Below are 18,370 nucleotides of genomic sequence, written 5' to 3'. Positions count from 1 at the left end.
AACATATTTTCATGTGTCTGTTAGCCATTTTATGTCTTCATTGGAGAAGTGTCTGTTCATGTCTTCTGCCCATTTTTTGACATGATTATCTGTTTTGTGTGTGTTGAGTTTGAGGAGTTCTTTATAGATCCTGGATATCAGCCCTTTGTCTGTACGGTCATTTGCGAATATCTTCTCCCATTCCATGGGTTGCCTCTTTGTTTTGTTGACTGTTTCCTTTGCTGTGCAGAAGCTTTTGATCTTGATGAAGTACCCAAAATTCATTTTCACTTTTGTTTCCTTTGCCTTTGGAGACATATCTTGAAAGAAGTTGCTGTGGCTGATGTCGAAGAGGTTACTGCCTATGTTCTCCTCTAGGACTCTGATGGATTCCTGCATCACGTTGAGGTCTTTTTGTCCATTTCGAGTTTATCTTTGTGTATGGTATAAGAGAATGGTTGAGTTTCATTCTTCTACACATAGCTGTTCAATTTTCCCAGCACCATTTGTTGAAGAGACTGTCTTTTTCCCACTGTATATTTTTTCCTGCTTTGTTAAAGATCGGTTGACCATAAAGTTAAGATCCATATCTGGACTCTCTACTCTGTTCCACTGGTCTAAAGGAACTTCAACAATAGTACCCAGTTGATAGGGTTTTCATAGTGATCAGAATGAGTGTTTGTGGAAGGGACCCAGCAAATGGGTAGGCAGTCAGTAAATGTCAGCTGCTATTACTAGGTCCATCTGCTTTGCAGCACAAAGGTCGGTAATCATTGACAGCATGGAAGAACTGAGGCCCAGGTAACACTCAGATACTATGACCTCAACTTCAGAAATGCAGGAGTGTCCCAGGGCTCTCTATTCTTGAATCTCTCCTATTTTCCTTTATATTCTCTAGCTTTTTTCGTTCAAATATATGGCTTAATACCTTCTGTAGGCTGATGAGTCACAAATGCACACCAGCAATCCAGAACTTTCCCCTGATTTCCAGACCCATGTGTCCACCTGCCCCCTGGACATCTAACAGAGGTCTCAAACTCAACATATCCCCCACGAGCCTCCTACTGTCTGCAAACTTGCTTCTTCTTCTGTCTTCCTCCTTTTTGTTAATGGTGCACCATCCTCCCCCTGCTCAGGTTGGAAACCTTGGTGTTGTCCTTGACAGCAGGCCTTCACAGTCTACACTGAGAAAACATTTGTGGTTCTATATTCATTGCTAGGCACACTGTTGCCTCAGTCCAGCCCCCTTCAGGTCCCACCTGGGTTGCTGCTGCAGCCTTCTTATTGGCCCACCTGCTGCCCCCCCACCCCATGTCCCCTCCAACCTGTCTTCAAAACTGAAGCCAAGTGACCGTTTAGCTTTAGCTAAATTGTGCCACTCCACTTTCCAGCTGTTGGTTGGCCTTCATCTTGTCTGTCTTTACCAACGTCTGAGGCTTCCTATGGTTTCTCCCATGTCGTCTAGCCCCTCCCCCACCCCCTCTCCCTCGGTCACTCCACTACAACCACAGAACCCTTCTCTCATCCTTAGAACATGCCAGGGCCTGCACAGGTCCAGAAGTATGCACACCAAGACATCTCATTGGCTAGGCTCCTTACTTAACAACATAGACCTTTACCCCAGAGTCGCTTTCTCCCGAGGATTTCTCTGGCCAACCTATGTGAACTGAACGCAGCCCCCTCAATCCTCCATAGCCCCCTTTCCTGCTTTGTTATTTGTCCTCAGCACTTGTCACCATCCAACATAGCATCTACTAAGTTGTGCCTATCTTTTTTTTAATTTTTATTTATTTATTTGACAGAGAGAGATCACAAGTAGGCAGAGAGGCAGGCACAGAGAGAGAGAGGAGGAAGCAGGCTCCCTGCTGAGCAGAGAGCCCAATGCGGGACTCGATCCCAGGACCCTGAGATCATGACCTGAGCCGAAGGCAGCGGCTTAAACCACTGAGCCACCCAGGCGCCCTAAGTTGTGCCTATTGACTTTGCTGCCAATTTTATGCCAATGTGAGCTCCTAGCAAGTAGATATTTTGTCTGTTCTTATCTCTAGCTCTGAGAACAGTGCTTGGCACATTGTAGGTCTCAATAAGTATTTGTTGAATAAATGAGCTGTTACCTACTTATGAGGCCAGCTAAGAGGAACAGAATATTTCATCTGCTCCTCTAGATATCCTCTAGACAGATCAAAGATTCCTCCCAAAATAGACTAGATTGGAAATGGTAGGCATCTATCAGAATAATAGTTGTACTCATTATTTATCTATCCCTCACCCAGCCAGAACTGTGCTAGGCTTTTAAAGAACACAATGAGTCACAGAGAGGGTAGGAAATGTACTCAATATCACACAGCTAAAAGGCTGTGCCATCCACGTTGTCCGCAGAATGTTCCTCTGTCTGGATCTTCTGTGTGAGGCAGTCAAGCTGGGGTGAGGAACCATGGAGAAGCGACTCTGTGAGCCCTGTCATTTTGACTGAAGTATGGAAGCTGTTGAGAAAACCAGAGGAAAATTTTACTCTGATTTTAATATTTCCCTGCATCTGAGAATGTAGTTGGATTTTTGACTTATGGAACACCGAGAATTGTGTCAGTAATGAGCATTCTCTTTGCTCATTTGACACTGTAAAACTTAAACCCAGATGTCTACTGTGTACACCCTGCCAGTATACATCAGATTTGGGGTATGATCTTAACATTTGTTTTCTTTTGAATTTCTTGTGTATTTCTTTTCTCTCCCTCAAATATTTTATTTATTTATTTGAGAGAGAAAGAAAGGACCAGTGGAGGAGAGGGGCAGAGGGGGAGGGAGAGAATCTCAAATGGACTCTGCACTGAGCACGGAGCCCCACATAGGCTCCATCTCATGATGGCCTGAGGTCACGACCTGAGCTGAAACCAAGTTGGATGGTCAACCAACCAGGCCATTCAGGCACCCCATTGTTTATTTCTAATTCGTGTTTTCTTAAAATATTTTATGACTATTGTAGGCTTCTTTTTTTTTTTAACTTGGAAGTAGAATTCAATAATTTTGTAGTTATTTCCTTTAAGTAATATTAAAAGCTAAGATTCAGAAGTATATCAGTGCCAGAAATGAAGTAATTGTTTTTATAAAATGCTGCTGACTCTGGATTTATTCATTCCAGTGACTTTATAAAATTAATTAAGCAATCTTTTTTTTTATTTTAATTTTAGTGTAGTTGATATACAGTGTTATGTTAGTTCCAGTTGTATAATATAGTGATTTAACAATTCTTTGTATTACTTAATGCTCACCGGAAGTGTATTCTTTAATCCCCATCACTTGGTTTACCCATTCCCCCCACCCACCTCCCCTCTGGTAACCATCTGTTTGTTCTCTATAGTTAAGAGTCTGTTTTTTTGCAAGACAAAATCAGAGAGTGAGACAAACCATAAGAGACTTAATCTCAGGAAACAAACTGAGGGTTGCTGGAGGGAAGGGGAGATGGTAGCTGGGTAATGGACATGGGGAGGGTCTGTGCTATAGTGGGCACTGTGAATTGTGTAAGACTGATGAATCACAGACCTGTACCCCTGAAACAAATAATAAATTATATATTAATTTTAAAAAGAGTGTGTTTTTTGGTTTGTCTCTTTTATTTTCTCTGTGTATTTGTTTCTTAAATTCCACATGTGAGTGAAATCATATGGTATTTGTCTTTCTAACTCTGACTTATTTCTCTTAACATTATATTCTCTAGATCCATCCATATTGCTGCAAATGGAAAAATTTCATCCTTTTTTATGGTTGAGAAATATTCCTCTGTGTGTGTGTATGTGTGTGTGTACCACATCTTCTTTATCTATTCCTCTGTCAGTGGACACAGGCTGCTTTCCTTAATCTAGCTCTTTTAAATAATGTTGCCATAAACATAGGGATGCATGTATCTCTTTGAGTAAGTGCTTTTGTATTCTTTGGGTAAACACCCAGTAGTAGAATTACTAGATCTTATGTAATTCTACTTTTGATTTTTTTGAGGATCTCCATACTGTTTTTCACATGGCTGCACCAGTTTGCATTGCCACCAACAGTACAAAGGGTTCACTTTTCTCTACATCCTCGTCAACACTTGTTTCTTTTTTTTTTTTAAGATTATTTCTATTTATTTATCTATCTATCTATCTATCTATCTATCTATTTATTTATTTGACAGACAGAAATCACAAGTAGGCAGAGAGGCAGGCAAAGAGAAAGAAGAGAAAGCAGGCTCCCTGCTGAGCAGAGAGCCTGATGCGGGGCTCTATTCCATGACCTTGAGATCATGACTTGAGCCAAAGGCAGAGGCTTTAACCCACTGAGCCACCCAGGTGCCCCAACACTTGTTGTTTCTTGTGTTTTTGGTTTTAGCCATTCTGACAGGTGTGAGGTGATATCTCATTGTGGTTTTGATTTTCATTTCCCTGATGATAAGAGATGTTGAACATAGGTCATCTGGATGTCTTCTTTGGAGAAGTGTTTGTTCAAGTGTTTTGCTCATTTTAAAATGTATTATTTTTTGGTGTTGTATGTTCTTTTCTTTTTCAAGATTTCACTTCTAAGTAATCTTTACACCCAATGTGGGGCTCGAACCTACAACCCCAAGATTAAGAGTAACATGCTCTATGACTGAACCAGCCAGGCACCCTGAGTTCTATGTCCTTTATATATAATTTTGAACACTAACCCTCTATTAGATATGTCATTTGTAAGTATCTTCTCCTACTCAGTAGGTAGTCTTTTAGTTTTGTTGATTATTTCCTTTGCCATGTAGAAGCTTTTCATTTTGATGCAATCCCAGTAGTTTATTTTTGCTTTTATTTCCCTTGCCTCAGGAGACATATCTAGAAAAACATTGCTGTGGCTGATGTCATAGAAATGACTGCCTGTCTTCTCTCCTAGGATGTTTATGGTTCAGGTCTCACATATAGGTATTTAATCCATTTTGGGTTTATTTTTGTGTATGTTAAGAAAGTGGTCCAGTTTCATTCTTTTGCATATAGCTGTCCAGCTTTCCTAGCACCATTTATTGAAGTGACAGTCTTTCTCCTTTGCATATTCTCGCCTCTTTTGTCAAGAGGCATATAAACATGGGTTTATTTCTGGGCTTTCTGTTCTGTTCTATTGATCTATGTGTTTGTGTGGCAGTACCATACTGTTTTGAGTATTACAGCTTTTTAGTAACTCTTGAAATGTGGGGTTGTGATACCTCTAGTTTTATTCTTCTTTGTCAAGATTACTTTGGCTATTTTAGGGTCTTTCATGGTTCCATACAAATATTAGGATTATTTGTCCCAGATCTGTGAAAAGTGCTATTGGTATTTTGACAGGGGTTGTGTTAAATTTGTAGATTGCTTTGGGTAGTATGGACATTATAACAGTATTTGTTCTCCCCATCCATGAGAATGAACTATCTTTCCATTTGTTTGTGTTTTTTTAATATCTTTCATGATTGTTTTATAGTTTTCAGAGTACAGGTCCATCATCTCCTTGGTAAAGTTTATTCGCAGGTATTTTACTCTTTTGGTGCAATTGTAAATAGGATTGTTTTCTTAATTTCTCTTCCTGCTGCCTCATTATTAGTGGATAGAAATGCAATGGATTTCTGCAGATTAATTTTGTATCCTGCAACCTTTACTGTAAGCTTCTTTGAACTCCTTTGGGATAAGGCAGGGTGTGAATATGTGCATGTGCTGTCCATGCATTCATGTCTTGTGTGGATAACTCTTCTAATCATCATTTAGGAAGTAGAAGCACAGTTGGAGGAAGTGAAGAAGAAGTCAGAAAATGAAATCAAGCAGCTGGAAGAAGAGAAAGCAGCCCTAAATGTGAAGCTCCAGAATTCCCTGCTTGAGGTAAATCCCAAATTAATTCAGTTCTTGGGAGTGATGGGTCTGGGTGGAAGTCTTGGCTAACTGAGATGCCAGGAAGCACAGAAAACTGGCCTGACTTCTGTACGTTCAGCATCCTTGGAAAAAAGGAAAGGACTTTGGCCTGACAAGAAATCTGTCTCTTGGGGCATAAATTTAGCTGTGAGTAACAGAGAGCCTGATTTATGGAGGCTTAACAAAGAGGCGTTTAATGTCTCACATAAAAGGAGGCAGTAGGCTGCTGGGGTGGATTCTGTGGCTAAATGACATCACATCTGGTATATCTGAGATTCCCACAGTCTCTCCTCCTCCTGGACTGGGTCCTCACTTTCCTGGGTTTTAGATGCCTTTGCCTTCATGGGCTCCTTCCTCCATTGAAAAAAAAAAATCAAAAATTGTATTTTATGACCACATTGATATAAAGATTAATATAGCCAAGCTGTATTTTTACCACCTGACTTTAAAAGAAATTCAAACATTGTTGTGGCCCCTAAAAGTTTTGTAGTCCATAGGTCCTATGCCTGTTGCATCTAAGGGGAAAGTGAGCTCAGATTCCCTCAGGCTTGGAAAATGAGTGTCACCACCCTCTTGTCAGGTCCAAATTTACACCAGGAGATGGGGCATGGGGGAGGTGATGACCAGGCCTGCCCACTTCATCAGGAAACCACAAGCCTTCACAGAGGGCTCCCACTGACTCCTCCTCCCATCGGTTGTATCTGTGTCACCAGGCCAGCCTGGGGAGGCACAGAGGAGGCAGGCAAGGGAGAAAGGAGTAGAGAACGTCTGTAGACCAGCTGAACATCATATTTGCTCTGTGAGTCCACCTGCCCAGACCACCCAGAGACCAAGGTCAAAGTTTAAAAGAACTGTTGACCATGTTCTGGAGGGAACTCGCGGGAGGGACTGGAAACGGGCTTCACTCTTGGCTCATTAGACCCCCCCAAAATGTGAAGTGGTTTCCTTGTTTCCCCTGTCCTCTCTCACATCTCCTGAGTCCACGTTCCCCTCAGGAGTCCATGAAATTGGTTCCTCAGCCCTGACTGAGTGCCACAACCTCCTACGGGAGCTTTTAAGTATCTAGAAGCTGTGTGCAAAACAGTATCGATTGTTTAGAAATGCCTAGTGGAGTCCAGTCTGGAGACACGCCTGAGAATGACAGAAGGAAATCTGAACCGCAGGTTGTTTCTAGAAGGGACGGTGGTGGATCAGGGAGACACTCAGGGGCCGCAGCTGTATTTGTGATATGTTATCTCTTTGGCTGTGTGAGACGCATGTACACATTACAGTTTTCTCCAACCTCTTTTTCTGTGTCACAAGTTACCATGTTTCTAAAAGCTGAGCCTGCCAGACCTCAGACTTGATATATTAGGGGCTCAGGAGGAGCAGTCCCGGCGCAAGGCTCTGCTCCAGAGGCTTCTGTTCCACCTCAGCCACGTGGCAACAAGGTGAAGACATCCATTTCTTTCTTCCTCTTCTCTCCCTCTCTGTCAAGTTGTACTGTCAGTTTTCACATTGGCTCTGGACTATGCTGCTCTGCAGAGCTTAGGGAGGCTTCCCATATCTGTGTGGGACCAGCCCAGTCATGCTTCTGACATGGGACACTGGGGTCCCCCTACTGACTGTTTCTCTAAATGCCCAGGAGAGCTCCTCTCTAAAAATGACAACAGTTAATTTTGCTGACTGTTTACTTTATTTAAGGTGCTGTCTAAGCTGTTTACGTGTATTAACTTTTAATCCTCACTACTGCCATACAATGTAGGTACTAGGATTATCCCTGGTTTACAAATGAGTAAACTGAGGCTCAGAGAAGGTAAATCACTTCCTCAAATACACACGGGTAATGACTAGCAGATCTAGGATTCAAACCCAGGTAATGGGGCTCTGAAGACCCCACTCTTAACCATGATGCTAATCCTCCCTCTAGCACGGTGTGCCACGCATTTGATGACAAGAATCATTCAGGACCTGAGTATCTGCAGATGGCTGGCCTGACCCAGAGGCTGATCACGACCAAGCACCTCAGGCCTGCTCTTCGTCCTCCATGTCTTCCACCACTGCTTACCAAAGCTAGAAATGGGCCTGACCTCCTCCATCCTCACCTGGAGTCCGCGCCCCTCCCCCATCATCACATCCAGTCAGTTGTCAGGTCCTGTGGGTCCTATCCCTAAGGGCTCCCATCCTCTTTTCTCCCTTTATCAGACCCCCAGCATGGCTTGCCTAGACTCTGTTTTTCTTTACCTCTTTCAGATGTTACACAAACAATTGCATAGGACTCCCATTTGGATATTTTGTAAGCCTTAGCAAAATGCAGTATAAATAGTTTCGTGACCGTCTTCTGTGATGTTGCCTAGAGTCTGTCAAGAGCATTGGCCTGTATCTCCCTGCCTCCACATTCTCCCTGGGCCAGCTAATTCCAGAACTCACCTTCTAAAACCCAAATCCACTTAAGACCCCACTCCTCCTTCCCCCAAATCTTTAATTTCCATGTTTTTCATAATTGGGGCCCAGCCCAACCCACCCCCACTCTTGCCCAGGACTCTCTTTCCTCCCACCCACTCCTGTATGCCAGGTCCCCAGCATAGAACTTTCCTCATCCTCACGCACATCCTGCCTTTTCTCTGCCATTGCACCTGCTACTCCTGTCTCCTGGAATGTCGCTTGTCACCCTCGCCACTGACAGACTCCTATTTATCCTTCAGTGTCCCTGAAGTGCCCCAGACCTCCTGGGCAGAGTTTTGGGCTGTAAATTCTCGGCAGTAGTATGTGTCTCATAGTAGTTGTTGTGAGGATTAAACAACTTTATACTGCAAAATTCTTAGGCCTGTGCCTGGCACAGAGAAACACACCATTCATGGTACTATTATCATTTTGTCTCCTGAATGTTTCTGTGATGATAACCACTTACCTGCTTAGCCTCCTCCACAAGATGAGAGCTCCTGGAAGGCCTGGGCTGTATTTTATTCTCTTACCATCTTGCTCTCACTCTGTCTTTCTTCCTTACCTCCTCATACCTGGCATGGGGCCCAAGGAGGGTTAGGTTTCCTAGCAAGATTTGTTAGCAAATCTGAGTTTTCTTTATGGTTATTCGCCTTGTTCTTCTCAGAGTCTAGAGCAGAGAAACCAGTCTGTTTAATCGATATTCTACAATTAGCTGGCTAATCATCATCATCATAATTAGGGTTATACACTTGAATAGTACCTCCTAGCCACCCTTTCTTTGGTATAATTCTTAAATATTATTCATTTTCTTTACCAACTAGCTTTTTAAAAAAAAAAAAGAAAAAGAGTGATCTTCCAGGAATGTTGTGAAAGCCAAGGAAAACCGCCTTACAGCTCCCGTATTGGTGTATTTATGGCCATAATTTAAAGGGAAGTACAGAGTACTCTACCCCTGCCGGGTTCATCTTTTCTAGAAAGATGAAACAACCAGCCAGTTAGAAGTGGCCTTTCCAGAAACACATTTAGAAGCTGTCTAATGGGGCACTGTCCCCAGAACCGATTGACCCTGGAGAATGGTTTCCCAGATTATTGACCCCATCAGGAGATGGGGCTCCATATCATTAACAAGTGTTTGTTTTCTTCTATTTTAGGTTTTGAGACTGGAAGAATTTATCCAACAGAATAAGGTATGTCCCGGAAAAGGCAAAGAAAGGTCCCAGGAACTGGATTGCCAACAGCACAGCATTTTAGAGACCCAGGTAACCTCTGTTTTTTTCCTGCTTTATTTAAGGATATATCCCTTCTCTCAGCACTTCATCGTCCCTAGTGACATATGCTAGTGTTAATGGGTTCTTTTATCTCCCCCCTCAGAGCTCCCAAAATGTCTGAAAAAAAAAAATCACCACAAAATCCATTTGCAAAAGCCATGAAGAAAATAGAGTTCTGAGTAATTATCCACGTGGTTTGGAAAAGAACAAGGCTTGGGACGCCTGGGTGGCTCAGTTGGTTGGGCGGCTGCCTTCGGCTCAGGTCATGATCCCAGCGTCCTGGGATCGAGTCCCACATCGGGCTCCTTGCTCAGCAGGGAGCCTGCTTCTCCCTCTGCCTCTGCCTGCCACTCTGTCTGCCTGTGCTTGCTCTCGCTTCTCTCTCTATGACAAATAAATTAAAAAAAAAAAAAAAGAACAAGGCTTGTCAGATGAAATCTTCCTTCCCTCTCTGAGAGGATCTTGCCTGGCAGATAAAAGGGTACTCGCCCAGAGGCGGCCTTGGCTCTGCTCAGCAGGAAGCATAATAATAATGCCCCTCGCCGCCTCCCTCTGCATGGAGATACCAGTTACTCTTACGCTAGCCCTCCCTTGAGGCTGCCCTTTTACAGACCCTGCTCAAGGGTGGAAGCTGGTTCCTGTGAGTCCTCTGTTCGCTCATGATAAGCCATTTTATTTTCCTAGCGCCGTCATAATGAATCACAACACACTTGGTGGCTTAAACCACAGAAATGTGTGGTCTCACAGTTTTGGAGTCTAGACGTCCCCAATCTAGGTGACTACAGGGTTGGTTCCTTCTGGCAGCTGTGAGGGAGACTCTCTTGCGTGCCTGTCTCCCAGCTTCTGATGGCTGCTGGCAATCCGTGGCATTCTGTGGCTTGCGGATGCATCACTTCGAGCTCTGGCTCTGTCCTCATAGGGCCATCTTCCCTGCGTGTCTGTGCCTCTGGGTCTTCACAGGGCATTTGTCTACGGACCCTCAGATCCTTGGTTAGGGTCCACCATAATCCAGTAGGACTTCATCATAACTAATTACATTCACAAAAGCTTCTATACAAATAGGATCACATGAATAGGTACTGGGGACCAGGACTTCAGTATATCTTCCCAGGACCACAGTTTAATGCAGCAGAACATACGCTCTCCTTGAATATTTGTGGCATGATGTCAAACACATAAATAATTCCTGTGAAGTCAGCGTTTGAGTGTCCTGGCTTCCTTGACCCTCTTGGTTCAGCTTTCCTATTAACCTCTGCAGCTGCAGCCAGCAAAAGGCCATCCCCGTAACATTCTATTTTGTTGCTGTCCCAGATTTTCATTCCACTTCATACTCCAGGCAGGAAAACACACGTGAGTCTGAATCTTATTGCTTCATCCTCACCCATCTCTTATTCACCATGTCCATGTGCCTGAGTGTTGACAGGAACTGCACTTTCTCTCCTTCGACTCCAGACTTCCAGAACTTGAGCCCTGGTCCTGCCAGCTGGCCCCTATTTAACCACATATTCACTGTGGTAAAAATGAGTCAGAAATCTGGGAGATACGGATGTGAATGACAATTAATGTTTGTACGGGACCCGTCAGCTCTCAAGCACGGTCCCCATCTATAACTTCTTTGGAGTCTTCCAACAACGCTGTAATGCCCTCATTTTACAGAGAAAAAAACTGAGGCACAGAGTAGTTGGGTGACTTGCCCATGGTCATAGGCATGTAAGGCCCCAGAACAGAACAGAGCCACTGGGTCTGTGGCTCTGAGCCCCATTCCCCTTGTGAGAGTATCAACACATGCCCAGGATGCCTCCCAGGTAAAACAGACCTCAACTTTGTCTTGGGGTTGAACAGGGCAGTCAGGATGCCCTGTGTTTCCCCTCTGACACCCAGACTGGGGGAGAATCCTAGAGCACCCTCTTTGCCCCACATAAGCCTGCAGGAGAAGGCTAATGGAGCATACGCACCTACCTCAGTGGGGCTGGTCCTTCCTGCTCTGGAGCCATGCATCCTTTCTGATGGCGCCTGCCTGAGAAGTATGCAGATATTTCCATCCTCCCTCAGTTTCTCAAGAACCAGCCTCATGAGCTTGCGTTCCGCTGGAAGAGCACCTGGCCCTGGGGCTAGCTGAACTTTCCACCAGCCCCATTCCCGGAATGATTCTTTCTTAAATATTCAACTGTTTCTCAGCTCCTCACAGTGACTGTGGCAGGGAGATGGGACAGAGTTGGCTGGGGTCCTGAGTGATGAGATTCCAGTGAAAATAAGATTGATAAGCTCAGGAAGATGGAGCATCAGCTGGATTTTGGGGGGAGAATACACACACCTGAAGTTCTAGGTATGTCCCAGGGCAGGTGAATAAAGGTCAGAGCTGTTATGATAGCTCAGCGTTTCTCTGCCTTATCCTCAGCCACTGCCCACCAAATGCCAGTAGCATCTCCCCAGTAAAATGTCCCAGTCAAAAATGTGTCCAGATGCTCTCCTGTGTCTCCTGGAGACAAAATTGCCCCCAGTTGAGAACCACTGATGTAATTAAAAATCCTGAGGGAGTTCAAAGTACACATGCATGTTAACAACCCTAGGTTGGTTCACCGTGAAACTTGGCTCTCCTCCTGCCCTGCTTGGTCTAGAACACTGTCCCTCATGAGCCCGGTTTCTAGAGAGCAGTACACACCCCTCCTGTGTATGAATTGCACATGGAACCTCAGGGAACATCAGTTCCATTTGATTCAACTCTATATGCACGTTATTTATTCATTCCACACTCATTTGTTGAATACCTAGGATGGGCCAGCCTCTGAGCTAGACCCTGGAGGAAAGAAGCATTCATAAACCAACAGCTTTAAAACCAAGTGGACACTTAGTAATAGAATTAAACATCTGGTGCTGTATTTTCTATTAGGCAACTCCTATGTGCTTTGCAGGTATGACTTATTCTCTTAAATTGTTTTCTTTTCAAATAATTAATACATATATGTGACAGAGGATTTAGAAGTTATATAAAGGCAGAGAAGTTATATAAAGGGAGAGAAGCTTCCCTCCTCTCCCTAGTTCCTTGTCTGGTTTTGTTGTGTTTTATCTCTTCTTGTGTATCTGCTCAGAGCTATATACCATGCATATGCAAGCATAATTATGAATTTATTATTTTTTTCTACAAATGGTAGCATACTGGCCTGGGATCTACTTTTTCTACCTCATTAAATTGTCATAGCTTGGAGATTGCAACACATCAGTACACTTCCATATCAACCTCCTTTCTTTGAAAGAGCAACTGCCCAGTGTTCCCTGTACAGAAAACTGTAATGTATTTACTCTTTCGCTTATGACAGATATTTATGTTGGTGTTCTCCATTATAGATAATGCTTCAATGGATAGCTCTATAGAAGGATATAGTGTAGTATCACGGTTAGGCGAGCTCCCCCTAAAACAGATCCCTGTGCTCTTACTGGCGGAACAGTCTTGGACAAATGATTTAAAGTCTTTTTTCCTGAGCCTCCTCATCTGTAAATTGGGGCATTGATATCACTTACCTCAGGGGACTTTTGTGAGGATGAAATGAATTAATTTATGTATAGTGTTGGAAAGTACCCAGCATGTGCAAATGCTTGGTAGATGCTAACTTGTGATCATATAATTTTCTGGGTCCAGTGGCATGTGCGCCTCTAACTTTGATAGTTGTGCCATATTGCCTTCCACTGATGATGTCTCAGTGCACACTCCCAACAGCAGCACATGTGACCATCTGTTTCGCCACATCCTGGCCAACACAGTGCATTATAAAACTTTCGGAACGTGACCCATCAGAGAAAATTTGGAATTTAGTTCAGATATTTTTGGCAAGCTGACTATATGTCAGCCAAGCGAGTTGAAGTTTGACTTGAGCCCTAGAGATACAAAGTCCTGGAGAATTTCTTAGGCTGGTGGAGTGGCTGTGTGAGTGGCCCCCTGCAGCACAGTCATAGAAGGCCCTTCACATGGATGGACCCACAAGGGGCCATAAAATTTAAGTTTGTTCAAGACTCTGGAATTTTGATTTAGGCCATTTTTTGCTTTTCTACCAGAGCCCTACAGGGAGTCAACAGAGATAAAAATAATAATGTCAACTGAGACTTGAGCTGTTTTCCCTCCACTCCCAGAACATACTGAGAGAGGGTTGCCAAGCCTGGGTGTGGCTCTATCCCCAGCACAGTTAGCTGGGACTTTGTTGAATCTTTTGTCTTGTTGAACCTCATGTTAAGTCTCTTTGATTCCCTTAGTTTTTTGTATAGCTTTTTTATTTTCCATTGGTTTTCAGAAAGCCATGTCAGCCTTAGTACTTCTGAAGGGAAATTTTTTTTTTGGAAGACTCTGGTGCCTAGGTCACAGTGAACTAGGGCAGAAAAGGGGTAAATTTTCCACAGAGTCTCATGCCTCTACCCTTCCAGAAGAAAAAGGAGAGTCATTGATTATCATTATTATTCAAGTGTTTTTTGCCTCAACAAATATTTATGTGTGGCATCTACAGGCATGGGAGCTGGATTCTGGGTCAATAAGGCCCAGTCTTGGTCCTTGGAAAGTTCCATTTCTAGAAGGGGAAATAAGTATTTACTTAAATAGTCACATGGTATGATAAATACTGTAATAATAGCAGGAAGATTCTTCGCAGCCAAGATAAGAGAGGCAGGTGTCTGCCCAGGGAAGTCCAGAAAGATTCCGCAGAGAGCAGTGACATTTGTTGCCATCTGCCTGGACACTGAAAGTTGAAGATGTCTTCCCCAGGGAGGGAGCGGACAGGAAGAAGGAGCACAGTGAAAGGTCTCAAGGCGAAATCCCCGAGGCCTGGAGGAAGGGAGATGAGGGGCACGCTGAAGCTCTCCCAGGCCTGGGACGTGTCCCCAGCTCACAGGGGGCCCCAGGCAGTTTGCTGAGCACCTGACACTGTGTGGCACACCCAGTGGATCATAGGAATCCAAGGGTATCAGCTGTCTTAGGGCAAACCACCACTCAGCCCTCGAACAACTGCAGTGAACCCTCTGTGCAGTGTGAGTAGGGGGACCTGGTTCGATCTGACTTGGAGCAAGACGGGCTGTCCTGAAGACTGACTCTCTGGAGAGATTCTTGGCTGAAAATTGGGCTGAGATTTGCTGAACCTGGGAAGACAGCATAGGATGGGCAATAGCTTCAGTCTGAGCTTTCCCCCAGACCTCTTTGGGGGACCTCAGGCAAGTACAGAAACCTGAGATCAGTTTCCTCATTACTGTAAGTAGCAGACACGGACCAGGCCATGACTGTGTGCCAAGAACCATAGTTTCCAGAGCCCCACAACAACCCAGATAGACAAGTGTCATTGTTATCCTCATTTTACAGGTAGGGAAACAGACCCATGCTCCAAATGATAACTCCATACTCCTTCTCTTTAGTAAATTGGCAGCAGTAATCCCTACTTGGCTCCACACCAGAGACTTGTTGTAATGAACAGAAGACTGTATATGAAGGCACTTTTCAAAACAGTTCAAGAATCTATAAATGTAAGGTGACTTTATAGTATCTATTACAACCCCCTGTAAACATTTCAGCAAAAACCCATTGCATTAGGTATTCTAAGATATACATAATGCCACCTTTGAAAGAGTGTCAACTGAACTTGAGAATGACTTTGAATATTCCCTTCCAGGAGATTTCCTGGGCGTGGATGTTTCTTTAAAATAGAAACAATCCAGAAGAGGTTAACTGCCTGGTAGATGAAAGATGAAAACCTAATGTGAACACAGGATTAAAATAACCAGCCAGCTCTTTGCTTGGGAGGAGTTGGGAGGAGACTTTGGTGATGGACGGTTGGAAAAGAAGCAGAACTATTTATTTTTCTGTGTACAATTTATGCCCAGGCCCTTTGGCCCTGGACAAAGAGCACTGGTTAGAACTGCAGCAAAATGCCTGATGGGGAAACCAGGAGTGTGAATTAGGCGTGGATAACTCCAAATACACCAGGAGTGGCTTAGGGTCGTTCTTGGAGGAACTCGCTGAGATCCCAAACAGAAAACCAGGAAAGGGGCAACTGGAGAATCTGTTCCGTTTGAAGGTCAAAGAAGAGTACACCATTGACACGAGTATCAGTGAGCTTGAAAGCACTCGTTTCAGCCAACTGTTGATCTCCATGGTCATGGAGATAATATTTGTGAAATATTCTGATGGCAGCCTAGGGCCTCTTGAATTATGTACTTTGACCTCAAATGCCAGGTACACAACTAGAGGGAGAGAGGGGGGAAATATTTTTGACATTTATATGGTCTGTTCGTATCCCCCTGCCGAACCGTAAGTTTGCTGACATCAGGAACTCTGTGTTCTTAATTTTTACCCTTCCATCACCTAATATACCTGTATATGGCAGATGTCAAGCACTATCTTGTACACAAACTGATATATGACAAGACAACTGAATGAATGGAATTAAGGGTACCATTTTGAGTCCTGGTAGTACAAGATTAGATTAGGAACCCCTTCAGAAATTAGTCTTGGCTGGAGGATGATTTAGAAGAACACTGGAGTCCTTCTCCAATTACTTGTGGAAGAAAAGGAGGATTCACCTTCTTTCTAGAAGGAATGCCCCTGTCTGGTCCTGGAGGATGGGGAAAAAAAAGTGAATAGACAGAAAGGATTACTGACTTCACCTTCCTATTGATTAGGAAAACAACATTCATCTTTCAGGTTGACCTTAAGTGTCTGTTTCACAGATATTTCTCACAGCATGTTTGTACAACATGGTTTGAACTCACACCCAGTTAAGTCCCGATGCTGGCAGCTGGCGATCTTACCACCATGGTAGTGGCAAGTAGCATTGTGGTCATATGGAATCACAGGGCAGGCAGCAGGACAATCCAGGGGTCCAGTCCTCAGGCCATCTTCCAGTGGCCATGTGACCTGAGGCAAGTTGCTAGACTATTCTCTGATCTCACATCCTCATCTGTGATATAAGGATGGTAGGGTGCCCACCTTAGAGAGTCCTAGGCATCCATCAGTCAATGTATGGAAATACAAAAATGGGATACAGCTGGGAGCCAGTGTAGTCCTCCCGGTGCTTCATCAGCTTTTCATAGTGTCTCCCATCCTCTCCTGTTTCTGGACTCCTGCCCGGGATGCCTTTAAATATATCAGTTGTCGGTAAGGTGGCCCAGAAATTACATCCTGTGCATTTCCTTTCACAGTCCTCACAGTGGCTCAGAGTACATTTAGAATTCTTTTTCATCTCTATAATAACTTTCATGAGCTATCTGTCCATTATTCATATTGCTTTAAGTTCCTTCTCGTCTTCTCCTTGATCAGACTTCATGTGTCTTTCTGAAAAGCCACCTTTCAGATGCATTGCTTGGATCTCTTCTTTTCTATGTCATTAATTTTGTTTTTTGTATCTCTTTCCTTCTTCTTCCTTGGGATTTATTCTATTATGCTTTTTCTAACTTCTTGAATGCTTTCTAATAAATACAGTGAACGCTGTAAATTTCCCTCTAAGTGTATGTCTTTGGCTGTATCTTGGAGTTTACTTTTAAAAACCTATTTCTTGTTGCTTTCTAATTTTATTGCATTGTCATCATCAGATCACATGATCACAGAATGTCAACACTTGGGAAATGTGGTGAGCTTTGCTTGTAGATTTATGTGGGGTCATTTTAAAAAAATATATTTTTATTTATTTGAGAGAGAGAGAGCATGAGCAGGGGGTAGGAGCAGAGGAAGAGGAACAAGCAGACTCCCTGCTGAGCAGGGAGCCCAACGATAACACAAGGCTCCATCCCAGGACCCCAAGATCATGACCTGAGTGAAGTCAGACACTTAACTGACTGAGCCACCCAGGAACTCCTTTGGGGCCATTTTTAATTGCTCCCAATGTGATAGAAAAAAACCTACATTCTCAGTTTGGTCATTTAAGTATATAATTAACCCTTGCACAATGCTAGTGTTAAAGGTACCAGCTCCCTGCATAATTAAAAATCCACATGTAACTTTTGACTCCCCCAAAACTTAAATACTAACAACCGACTATTGACCAAGAAGATCTACCACAAACATAAACAATCAACACATATTCTTAAAAATTTTTATTTATTTTTTAAATTTATTTTCAGTGTTCCAGAATTCACTGTTTATGCACCACAGCCAGGGCTCCATGCAATATGTGCTCTCCATAATACCCACCACCAGGCTCACCCAACCTCTCACCCCCTACCCTTCCAAAACCCTCATTATTTTTCAGAGTCCATAGTCTCTCATGGTTTGTCTCCCCTTCCATTTTCCCCCAACTCCCTTCTCCTCTCCATCTCCCCATGTCCTCCATGTTATTCCTTAGGCTCCACAAATAAGTGAAACCATATGATAATTGACTCTCTCTGCTTGACTTATTTCACTCAGCATAATCTCTTCCAGTCCCATCCATGTTGATACAAAAGTTGGGTATTCATCCTTTCTGATGGAGGCATAATACTCCATAGTGTATATGGACCACATCTTCCTTATCCATTCGTCTGTTGAAGGGCATCTTGGTTCTTTCCACAGTTTGGTGACTGTGGTGATTGCTGCTGAACATTGGGGTACAGAGGGCCCTTCTTTTCACTACATCTGTATCTTTGGGGTAAATACCCAGGAGTGCAATTGCAGGGTCATAGGGAAGCTCTATTTTTAATTTCTTAAGGAATCTCTACACTGTTTTCCAAAGTGGCTGCATATTTTTAAAGTAAGCTAGAGAAAAGAAAATTATAGGAAAAAAATACATTTATAATACTATACTGTATTTACTGAGAGAAAAGTCCACAGATAAGTGGACCCTCACAGTTCAAATCTATGTTGTGCAGGGAATGACTGTA

At 43.5% G+C, this 18,370-nt stretch overlaps 1 protein-coding gene across 1 annotated transcript in view; it reads left to right on the top strand.

The window, feature by feature from the left end:
* Positions 1-18,370, top strand: part of FAM184B (family with sequence similarity 184 member B) — a 166,616-nt gene that overhangs the window by 101,071 nt on the left and 47,175 nt on the right. Inside the window, exons 6-7 of the mRNA XM_059381493.1 lie at positions 5,715-5,825; positions 9,431-9,538. Of these exons, the coding sequence (XP_059237476.1) occupies positions 5,715-5,825; positions 9,431-9,538 (219 nt within the window). The remainder of the gene's footprint in view (positions 1-5,714; positions 5,826-9,430; positions 9,539-18,370) is intronic.

Source organism: Mustela nigripes, chromosome 1 (assembly GCF_022355385.1).
Source record: "Mustela nigripes isolate SB6536 chromosome 1, MUSNIG.SB6536, whole genome shotgun sequence".
Taxonomy (NCBI): Eukaryota; Metazoa; Chordata; class Mammalia; order Carnivora; family Mustelidae; genus Mustela; species Mustela nigripes.
Note: the sequence above shows the minus strand (reverse complement) of the source record. Positions and strands in the feature narration are given on the sequence as shown.